At 44.6% G+C, this 11,677-nt stretch overlaps 1 protein-coding gene across 8 annotated transcripts in view; it reads left to right on the top strand.

The window, feature by feature from the left end:
• Nucleotides 1-419: 419 nt before the first annotated feature.
• Nucleotides 420-11,677, top strand: part of znf512b (zinc finger protein 512B) — a 37,550-nt gene continuing 26,292 nt past the window's right edge. For 6 of the 8 annotated variants that reach the window (XM_079274103.1, XM_079274104.1, XM_079274105.1 and 3 more), the window contains exons 1-2: nucleotides 420-542; nucleotides 3,057-3,191. In XM_079274103.1, the coding sequence (XP_079130229.1) occupies nucleotides 3,059-3,191 (133 nt within the window). In that variant the 5' untranslated portion in view covers nucleotides 420-542; nucleotides 3,057-3,058. Of the gene's footprint in view, nucleotides 543-3,056; nucleotides 3,192-11,568; nucleotides 11,675-11,677 lie in introns of those variants that run through there. The other 2 variants (XM_079274106.1, XM_079274102.1) reach the window with 1 other exon arrangement.

Genomic DNA, 11,677 nt, shown 5'->3' with positions numbered 1-11,677 from the left:
GTATTCTAATATTTTTTTTTACCTCCAAGGAGTCGAGGTTGGGACCTATCTTTTTTTTTTTTTTCTCCTGGCTCTATTTCTTCTATTTGCGGAGCGGCTTTAACGAAGCAGAAGAGGGTGAATGAAGAAAGTGCCTCGTGGTGTTCAGCCTACATGTTAATGCAGGAGAGGAGGAGGAGGAAGGTGGCGGAGTTGGAGGAGGAGGGGGGGGCACAGGCTGCTGGAGAAACCTGGGAATAAAAAGGAGAAAGTGTCCAGGATTGTTGCTGTTTTGTTGCTTGTTCATGTGCAGACCGAACCGCTCTGCTCTCGTTTTCTTCCGCCTCGTCGTCGGTCCGCAGAGTGGGGGGACAGGACTGCTGTCTGCTTCCTCAACCCCCCCTACCCTCCCCAAAAAGAGCCCAGTCTGACCGGTCCTTGACGCACAGCAGGTGTGATTGCCATGTAACATAACATTGGTGGAAAAAAACGCCCACTTCGGTGCCCCGGTTCCTCCCTCACGTGGGTGACCCCGGGTGGCCCTCTTGGTGCCGACAGCTCAGGTAGGTGTGGCCGACAAAAGAGAGTCTTTTAACCACATAAATAGGCAACTATGTACCTTGTTGTGGTTGACACACACACACACACACACACACACACACACACACACACTCAGCATGGCAGAGTGCCACGTGCGGAGCTAGAATACTTCTTCCAGGTTTGGTTTGTCAGCAGAATTGTGTGTGAGGTGAGTGGGTGTCAGCCAGGTTTTGTTGTGTCTCGCTCAAATGCATGGTAATGTGGAAACAATCTTATATATGAAAACACCAGCTGCAATGTTGTTGTTTTCAAACATGGCTGAACAAATGCCAGAGCAAAACTAGAAAGTGTTGTGATGTTTTTGTTTCCCGACAGAATATTGTAGGAATGGCCAAGTTTAATAAGAAAAAGCACAGAGTTCACTCTGGAAACTCAGAAGTATTAAGCCAGCGTACGATGTTCTCTGAAGGACATGAAAGGCATTTCATTAAGTTAACATCTTTCTGTGTCTTTAAGAAGTTAAAGCTCCGTCTGTAGTTCTTTCACACAGGAACAGTGTCACACAGATCGTAAAGCAGTCCCACTTTTAGACTGGTTCATCAACGAAGAGCCCCCCAAAACTGACATAAAGGAGGGTTACTGTGGGTGATGGCTTTGGTCCCGCCCCTTTCTGGTGTGGACCTCTGTTGGACTTTATTTCGGAAAAAATAGTCAACGTGACTGTTTGAATTTTTGCCCGAAAATATAAAAGAGAAGTTTGTCTAATAAGTCTCTTTCTGAGTATCAGACCATGAAAATACGTAATTACACAGATTTAACACGCAAAAGTATCGTAAGTGTCGTCTCTCTCTGAAGCTACGATGGCGGTGTGTTTCGTACCAGGATTTACTCACAACAACAACAACAACGAGGTCTCGCTCCTTCTTTCTCTTCCCGGCTGATTTAAAAAGAGTCGCTGCGTAAAAAAACACATCACGTAAAGATAACGTTACATTCGTGCGTGGAACGTAGCTAAGTTAGCTAGCTCGCTAGCGGGCCAAGCTATCGGCCATGTTGGTGACGCACATTGCGCGAGAGAAGTTCACTGAGCGGTTAAACTAAACGGCGCTACGACAAACAAGCAACATCGCCTTTTAAATTGACAAACATCACGTGTGTAATTCATGGCACGATTTAAACGGCAACAAATAAATATTTGTCTCTCACCGTTGACTGCCGTACATATTTCTTTTTTCCCATGGTGGGACTTTGCCTCTCTATTAAATGGTAGGCTAAGCTGTGTAATCGTATCTAGCAGTCAATAAATAAAGATGAACTGCCGCTGAAAGCGAAACTATTTTTGCTGCTGATCACGTGACCCGATCGAGGGACGCACCACTTGTTTTCATCGTGAAGAAAGAAGGCAGGAAAGTACCTTGGTCCCCCTCCCTCCCCTTGACTCACCTTCTGTCTAATAGGCAGAGCGTGGAGTTAGCGTGTAAGTCAGCGTATTGATTTTGAAATGAAACATGGAAGGTCGGGCCCTCATTACCAGCGCAGACGATGTGTGTGCGCCTCCACTCAGACAACCTTCAGTCCAACAGCACCGGCGGGGAAGGAGGCGCAAGTGTAGAGCGAAGGGGACGGCGTCCTCACGGTGGACGACGCTAACAACAGTTAGCGTCGCAGTGAAATGAATGAGCGGCAGAAAGCATCTCTATAGAGGGCTGCAGGGAGAAACAGGAAGGTAGCGTCGCACTGGTTCCCTCCCTCTATTTCAGACAGTAATCTCTGAGGGAAACACAAGTTTATGATACTTAAACGCTTAGTTCATCAAGATAGTCTTCACACGTGAACTCCACTTTTATGATGTTTGAAGTGTAAAGTAAAAAGCTAACGTTAAGTCTATAAAGGAGCTCCACCACGGTCATAGGACTTCATGTCTCCACCACCAAGATAAAGGAGGACGAGTGTTCTAGTGAGGACGTTTAGTCGTCATTTAGACATCAGGACGAGGACACAGGGCGATGAGTCAGGACAAAGAGACGGGACGCGGAGTCAGGACAAAGAGACAGGACGAGGAGTCAGGACGAAGAGACAGGACGAGGAGGAGTCAGGACGAGGAGGAGTCAGGACGAGGAGGAGTCAGGACGAGGAGTCAGGACAAGGAGTCAGGACGAGGAGTCGGGACGGGGAATACAAAGTAAAAAGCTATTGTTAGGCTATAATGGAACTCCACCACAGTCACATGACTTCACGTCTCCACCACTAAGCTAAAGGAGGACGAGTGTTCCAGTGAAGACAGTTAGTCGTCTCATTTAGACTCTTTTTTTAAGACGCGTAGAAGCTTCTATCTAAATCCACCAGAGAGGTATCTACTGACATGTTTTATATCGGAGAACTAAACTTAAAGATCTCTTCAGCTTTTGTTAAACACAAACCTTATTTCAGGCGTCTAACCAAGAACAAAACAAAACACACTGACTTCAAGACGAAGGAAACCTGAAGTGCAAAAACAATAATCTCTCCTGTGTGTTCTTGTTTCCCCCCCCCCTCAGGCATGGAGAGCCCAAGTGGCCCCAGGCTTGGGAAGCTGTCCTCATCGGGGCTGCCAAGGGGCCGGACCCCCAAACATGGACATCCCCAGGAGCCGGTCAGGACCACGGCAGGCCCGGAAAACCACAGCAAACACAGTGAGTGTTCTTCTCACAGGTGCTTTTAAATGTGTGAACCAAGAAAAGTTCTCATTTGACACGACATTAATACATATTCTCTATCGATATTGCAACGATATTGTGGGGATGAACCTTTGTACTTTCATAAAATACATACACTATGTGAATTTCGTTCAGGCTCTGCTCAGTAAAAATGAGTGTCGGGCGAAGGTAAACTAACGTTACCATGATGTAATCTTGTAAAATGTAGGTTTAGGCACGACACTTGTTTGTCGGAGACGTTTTCACAGCAATATAAAATAAATATGAGAGAATTATGACGTTTTTAACTTCCTAACGATAGCTCTACGATCGATCATTAAAACTACTCATGACATCAATATAATACAATCTTTTATTTTCCTTATCATTTGAAACAATCTGTATCGGCCAAAAGGGAGAATCGATGATCAACAATTGGTGTCGGCGGCAAAAATAAAACATGGTCGGGGATCTTCTAAAGTTATATCTGCTCCTTTTTTTTTCATTTGTGCTGAACAGATATGTGACTCAAAGCTGTGATGCGATCCAAACTGTGACTGTTAAGGTCTGTTGCACCTCTGATGAATAATAGAACAAGTTCAGAAAATCACTTTACCGCATTGGGAACCAGGAAGAGACACCACGTGATATAGTGTCCGGCCCTATGACATACTAACACATTATGTGATGGCTGCAATTGTGTTCTTGCAAATGTGTCTTCGTGTTCCATTGGCCTTCAACCGCCTGGTCTTCTGTAATTGTTTCGTAGCTTATAATAGCACGCGGCTTCAGAGCTCCGGCATGGCTTCTCGAGGATTTCGTCAGCATACCAAACACGTAACTGTCTCTGTTGCTTTTTTTGTTTTTGTTCAACGGGTTATATTTGACCAGGAATCAATGGGTCCCCAGCCTCGATATAACTTTACCCCTCTCAACCACAGAAGGGCCTGGAAACTACAGCATTCTTTCCCCCCAGACCGCCTTTACAGTGAGAAAAAAACCAAACAAACTTGTATTGCCAAGCACTGACATTAGTGAAAACTCTGAACCATCTGGGCGGAGATGGATGGAAGATTTTGGAAAAGAGAGAGCGAGAGCCAGGCTGGGGAATTATGTTCCAATCCAGGACCCGGCAGATCATCAGGACTTTGTTAATGGAGTCTTGGACCTGGAAAACTGGAGCTGCTCTAATATGACCCAGTTGTTTTGGTTGCTACGAAATAGCTCTCATTCCCAGACGCACACGCACACAGCACAGGACTAGGTGCTTGGATTTGTTTTCTTTCCATGTTAATATTCAGCCCTGAAGGCCGTGTGTGTGTGTGTGTGTGTGTGGCCCGCTGTGGACAGTAATACAGAGATTATTTTTGCGAGACGGAGCGGGAATCCGCTTAATCTTCTAATAGTTGGCAGTTTAGAGAGGCTCGTTGGTGGACCACCACAGGACCTCGTTTTAGTAGTCAAGTCACAGTGGTCAATGGCGAGGGACAGATCATTTTGCTGGTGAAGACAATCTGTTTGTCGTAAGATTTATGAAGTATAAGACTGAAAATACGTAGTTAGAAAGACGCCCAAAAGTGGCGTAAGTGACGTCTCTCTCTCTCTCTGAAGCTACGACGCCGGTGTGTTTCCTACGAGGATGTTCTTCCAACGCATCTTTCTCTCGCTGGATAGAAAACACATCACGTAAGATAACGCTACATTTGTGTGCCTCGCTAGCAAGACACGCTAACGTCTGTGTGTTGGTGACGCACGTTGTGCGAGACGAGAGACGTAGTCCACTGAGCGATTTCACGACAAATCTACCACAAAATGCGACTTTCTCGACGCCCAAAAATTATCTTTTAAATGGACAAACATCACATGTTTAATTCGTGGCACGATTCAAATGGGATCAGAGTGTTATTTGTCTCTCGCCGTTGACTATCGTACACATTTCTCTCTGAAATGAGGTCCCATTAGGTCACACGGGAAGGGGCGGGACTTTGCGTCTGTCCAGCACTAACTCACAGCATTGGTTCTTTAACTCCTCATTGTTTACAGGCGGCCGACTGATGGGCTGCTTGGCTCCTAAAGCATTGATTGCAGCAGAACGGCGTGCGTTTGAATGACAGGGCTTTTCTCCGCAGCCTCTCAGTGTGTCATGTTTTATTGATTTTATTTTTACACTTTATGACTCAATAAACAGGATGTGCTTAAATCAATCAGTGTGAGGTTTATAGTGGGCTTTGAGCTGATCGTTTTGAGACTGGAGGGTAGTAACGAGAGACACACACTTGGCTGAGATTCACTAATGAGTACCGCTGATGTGTGTGTGTGTGTGTGTGTGTGTGTGTGTGTGTGTGTGTGTGTGTGTTCAGACAATGCTTTCACAGGTAACAGGCTTGGTCCTGGTTTTTACGGGACTTTTTCTGGTAACTTAAGACTTTGCCGTTTCTGCTCGTCTTGTTTCGTTTTCCTTTCCCACAGTTGATCCGCTTTGACTCTCATTAAAGTGGAGCTGCTCAAAAAATACCGGTACAGTAATTATATCAGTGCTTTTTTGTTGTTTTTGCAAGTCTGTGATAAGGAAAGCTTCCAGCACAATTTGATTGCACAAGATAGAAATCTACAATGCCATTGTGTTGTAGTCGAAGAAAAAGGTTTGTGGTATCTAGAACGTTACCTGGGGTTTCCTTTGCCTTTGGAGAGGCTTAGTTGGTCTTGGTTGGAGTTTTACGTGATGAGGTTTTAAGATTCTCTAAGAACATCCAGCAACCTTGAGGAGAAATAGTAACTGTAGGAATTGATTCAGACGAAGCAGAGCATGAGGAATTTTTTTACATTTTCTTCTCAAAAAGGGCACTGGATCACGGTGACATTTGTAATTCCCTAACCACCAACACCATAACTGCTGTGATTCACTCAGATGTAGTTGAGGCTAAAAGATATTCATTCACTTTTCTGTAGTTCCCTCCAGCTTACAAACATCGACTCCGTCTACATCCAAAATATCGTTGCCTCTTCAAACGACCTTTTCAAATCTGGCCTCCTTTGCTTATTAATCATCAGTGTTTGGCTTGAGCTCCCTGTAGCTAATGATAAGGACAAATGCTACGGTGCTAATCATAATGAGCCTGGCGCTAGCTTGTCTATCCCAAGAGGGGGGCTGCGAGTCTCGGTTTGGGGAAACAAAGACATCAATATCCAAGGCTCCCTGTGGAGGTTTTCTCTATGCCCGTTGTACACAGTGTGCTCTTCAGATAACCAGGTAACGCATTATCTTCCCGCTGCTCGTGTTTCATTTTTTTTAATCCGATGTTCATGGAAAGTTTGGACTTTTCCCACCTCGTTGTATTATCAGTACCTGCGCTGATCGATTTGTCCTTCCATGTAACCATGAAGAAAATCCTCAACATCTTGGTTTTTTTTGTGGTTTCCTGAAAACCCCCTCTGTGATGTTATGCATAGAAACGAAGAACGCTGCAAATCCGGTTTGTGTGCTTGCTTTTCCTGAAGTGGTGTGGTTGAGCTGTCACATCGCCACACCAGACAACTGGCAGGAAAGGATGTGGTCCTTGAGGATGACTTGCTCTGGTCTTTGTCTCTCTATTTCTTTCTTGCTCTCACATTTGTTTACATTAACATCTTATTAGAGCTCTGGTTTTGTCATTTTTTTCCCTCCACCAGCAGTCTGAGCTGTTAAACAACCTTCAGTGGAAGTATTTGGACAGAACTAATGCTGCTCTGCCAAATGCTTTAGGCAAGCCCTGAAATTAGGCTCCTTTCTGCAAACATTAATGCAAGCATAAATGAGTGGACTCTAGGCGTGTGTGTGTGTGATTATCCTTCCCTCCTACCATACCTTACCCCAGGACACAATGTTCCTGTTGGCATATAGAAAGAGCATATTTAAGTCTCAATTGGCTTTGTAATGTGTGAAGTTTGTCACTTTTGTCTGGTAGCAAACATCATAAAAATACCTAAATGTTTCTGTGTGGTGGGATGCACTTACAGCAGGGCAAAGCTGTTTGACTCGTTTTCTCTAACCAGTGTAGCATTTGAGCATGGTGGAATTAGCAGTCTAGCTAACCAGCCAGCTGTCCTTCTCGTTAGCTAGCTTGCTAATTCCACCATGCTTTAATGCTACACTGGTTACAGAACATAGCTGTCACTCATCTGTTGATAGCAATGTGTGGATGAAACATTAAGTTGTTAAAGTTCACTCATTTACTCTGGCTCTCTATGCTTCGTAACGTTACTACTCCACTGTTCGTATTAGTCGTCACTGCAAAACCTCACCTCAGTGAGTCCGCGAGTCTGTTTAGTTGATTTGGAAGTTAGCACGCTACAGCGGTCGTAATGGAAACTGTCTTTTCTACTCCTATTTCATTTCTATGTTATATACAAGCATCAGCAGGAAGAATGGGAAAACTGTGGGCTCCTGACACTCAGTGTGCCCAACGCTACGTGTGCAGCAAGCATTTTGTCCAAAAGTCAGTTTTAAGCTAACTATATTTCTGTTATTACTGTTTAAATTAACGCATTTTGACTCTGCAACTTGGGTTACAGTGGAACGTCGATAAATCAAAAAGCTATGCAGTATTATGTTTGCAAGTGCCTTTGCTACCTACAGTAGCTAACATTAGCAAGCTAACAGCTAACATGTCCCATCGTCATGCTGGTAGACATAGGGTGCTAAAATAATCCTTTGATTTAAGCTAGCTTTGTTAGCGTTTCAGTCCTCGGTTGCATATTGTTTTCAAGCATAGGTTTCTATGCTTGTGGCTATGTGTGACTGTAAAATGTGCTAGCTTGTGCTGTTTGTGTTTACATGTCTGTATGTGTGTGCACAGACGTGAGTGTTCTCAAATGACCATGTCCAATATACTCTTGACTGCAGGACCTTCATTTGAGGCCCATCTGCTGACCCTGCATATTTGCCTCAGCAGCAATCTACAGCTTTCTCACACTTCCTCTCGCTACCATTTCATCCTCCCTCGTCTCACTTATTAAGCAGTATTATCAGCAGCAGTGCATCCATCCCCGCAAACCATCCTCACCCTACTCCCACTCACTATCCCCACTCCCCAATACTCACGTCTCATATATTCCTATATTTTGTAGTTCTCGCCTGCTGAGTCTCAAAAAATTTGGTGAAAAAGGAAAAGGTGAAATCGATAAAGAGCGATAGATTGGAAGAGTTTGTTTTGTGATGAAATTGAATTCCGGTGCTGCATCTCGGTTTTTTTGAGGAGAGTACTTTGTCATCGTTGTCACACTTTTATTTGGCAGGCTTTAAGGATGGCAGATGAGAAGGAGTACAGGGGAATAGGAGAGGAGAGCGATTGAGTCGATGCGTCACTGTCCATAAGGAGGGCACTGCAAACAGTCTGGAGCAGGCATTGTCTGTCTGGCTCGTATGATATGTGCCCTTGCATAAACGCATGTGTTTTTTTAATGGGGGCTGGAATATGAACTGTGTGTATACAAAGACTGTATATAATAATAAGTGGACGTTGTCAGCGCGATGTCACCCATTGGTTTGTAGACTGCTGTTCTGAAGCCTCAAGTTCGGCATTTTGTCAGTCGCCATCTTGGTTTCTGGCATTTTCGCCATCTTGGTTTCTGGCCTTTTCGCCATCTTGGTTTTTGTTTTTGGGCTTCGCCATCTTGGTTTCTGGCCATCGCCTTCTTGGTTTCTTGCTGTCCCTATCTTGGTTTTTGCCCGACATCGCCATCTTGGTATTTGGGCGTCACTATTTTAGCTTTTGGCCCTTGCCATCTTGTTTTTGTTGCAACTGTAGCAGTTGTGTACTCTCCGTTGCGTTGTGTTTAATTCAGGGCACGATATCTTTTGATGGCTCCAACCAGACGTTTATTCATCGGACAGAATATTGCTGGTAAAAGACAGAACAGCTTCAGTGACTCTCATAGACAACGTCCAGTCAATCACAAGGTAGCCTCGCCTTAAAGAATAATTTACGAAATAAATGTTCATTCAGTAAATTATGGATTGAAGACTTGAAAAGAGATTGAGACCATAAACTCATGTTTACAATGTTTACTGAGGTAATAAATCAAGAGATAAGTAGAGACTTCTATACAACCAGACTTCTTTTGACAACCAGAGGAGTAAATATGACATTAAATATGTTTTATTCGCTTCACCGTCAGTTTCCCTGTTGACATCATCCCCCCGGATTTCACTGGCTGCATGTGTGGTCAGTCACCCGAAGCTGTTGTGGTTGGATGTCACTAAACATACGATTGGCAATGAGCCAAGTGGGAATCAGGCAATGGATCAGGTTTCCAATAATATGAAGCGTGCGGCTGATGTGGAAGGCTGTAAAATTGATGCAGGTCTGAAGAGGCTGTCGGGGTTCCGTAAGTCACCAGATTATGTAGCAGGAATCTCGAGATCTTTTCTTTGATTTGGCTGCTTTAATGTGTGGTTTACTGGTGCTAGTAAACTGAGCCTACCAGAGTTCTGTGTGGTGATTCCTGGCCTCTTACACAAAGTGATTCCCTGTTCAGTAGTTCACACCGCTGATTTTATTTAGGACACACACTTCTTGGACTGGACACTAAATACCTGTTATTTAGTAAGAATATCTCACGCTCCAAGTCTGTTAGTAGTACAAACCTTTAAATCAGTTTGACTGTGAATCGTTGTCAGACGATCGCCGGTGGGTTCCCAGATTGCATTTCGGCCAAGGCGTTATGCCTTTTTTTGCTCTCCAACCTGAACTGTTTACCGGCATTAAAACAAAGCCTGCTCCAACATGATTGGTCAATGCTACTCGGACCACAAACAGAAACCAGAACGCTTACGATACCAAAATCTTGTCCCATTGCCTAAAGAGTCGGCTAATGAATCTGTTTATAGAGATTAGAGGAAGTGTAATGGCAAACAAAATGTATTTTGTATTTTTCAGTGTTTTCAGTCCAAAATGTCATCTGTTAGACATTTCTGTGAAATTGTCATAATTAGCATAGCAATTCTTGAGTTGTGGCCAAAAACCTGCTTTGGTAAGTTACAGTGCCCTTTGACCACCGAAATATAATCAGTTAATCTTTGAGCCCTGGAGATTCCCTCCAGAGATATCACGTTCACAAGAATAGGACGGGCGGACAGACCAGGGGGTGTATCTAGTTCTGAAGAGTGAAGCCAATGCTGATGAGACGGCGCAGGTGCTAATCCAAGCTCTTGTCATCTCCCGCCTGGACTAATGCAACTGTCTACTTGCCGGAGCCCCGGCATCGGCCATCAGACCTCTGGAGCTTGTCCAGAAAGCTGCAGCTCGCCTGGTGTTCAATCGCCCCAAGTCTCCCACACAACTTCCCGTCTCCGTTCTCTACACTGGCTCCCTGTAAGAGCTCGCATCCAGTTTAAGACTCTGGCGCTAGCCTACAGGGCGGTGAAAGGAACAGCTCCTTCCTATCTCCAGGCCACGGTCAAGCCCTACACCCCCGCCCGACCTCTTCGCTCTGCTGCCTCGGGGCGATTGCTTCTGCACTGTACTTTTGCTCTGGTTTATGCTCTTAGATGCTTGTTTAAAAAAGATGCACTTATGACTTCTGGTGACTAGTTCTCTTGAATACCTATGTTGAATACACTTATTGTAAGTCGCTTTGGATAAAAGCATCTGCTAAATGACTGTAATGTAATGTAAAGTGTCATGAACCTGCATTCTCTCTCGTGTCCACCAGGGGGCGACTCCTCTGGTTGTATAGAAGTCTATGAGAAAATTACTTTACTTCTCTCTTGATTTATTACCTCAGTAAACATTGTAAACATGAGTTTATGTCTCAATCTCTAGTTTCAAGTCTTCTTCAATACAGCATGATGTTCATTTAGTACATTATGGTCCATTTAGAGTCACACAGACCATAAAGCAGGGGATGCTTTAGGGCGGGGCTGCACGCTGATTGACGGGTCTCTACCAGAGACGTCACTCCTCCTCGGCGAACTCGAGGCTTCAAAACATCAGTTCACAAACCAATAGGTGACATCACGATGACTATGTCCACTTCTTATGTACAGTCTGTGGGACGGATCGATTTACAGACAACCCAAAACTGCCGCCGCCGGCGCGGCATCATTGACAAAAATGCAAAGAACATGAAAATTAATTACTCAAAACATGTTTGCGTGTGTTGTCAACAAGTGTATTTGCGTAAGAGATTTGCATAGATACGCAGTTAGAGAGAGAGAGAGAGAGAGAGAGAGAGAGAGAGAGAGAGAGAGAGAGAGAGAGAGAGAGAGAGAGAGAGAGAGAGAGAGAGAGAGAGAGAGAGAGAGAGAGAGAGAGAGAGAGAGAGAGAGAGAGAGAGAGAGAGAGAGAGAGAGAGAGAGAGAGAGAGGTTTTCTTTCAGTTAGTCAGTGTCTGAGTCAGAAGACTGTTCTGGTGCTACTCCACCTCTCTCTCCTTCTACTTACTCACTGTCTGGAATCCAGCCCGACTGGGAGGGAATTATGGGGACATCGTCAAAGAGAGGTG

This window comes from Melanostigma gelatinosum, assembly GCF_949748355.1.
Source record: "Melanostigma gelatinosum genome assembly, chromosome: 8".
Classification (NCBI taxonomy): Eukaryota; Metazoa; Chordata; class Actinopteri; order Perciformes; family Zoarcidae; genus Melanostigma; species Melanostigma gelatinosum.
This window is presented reverse-complemented; position numbering and strand designations above follow the sequence as displayed.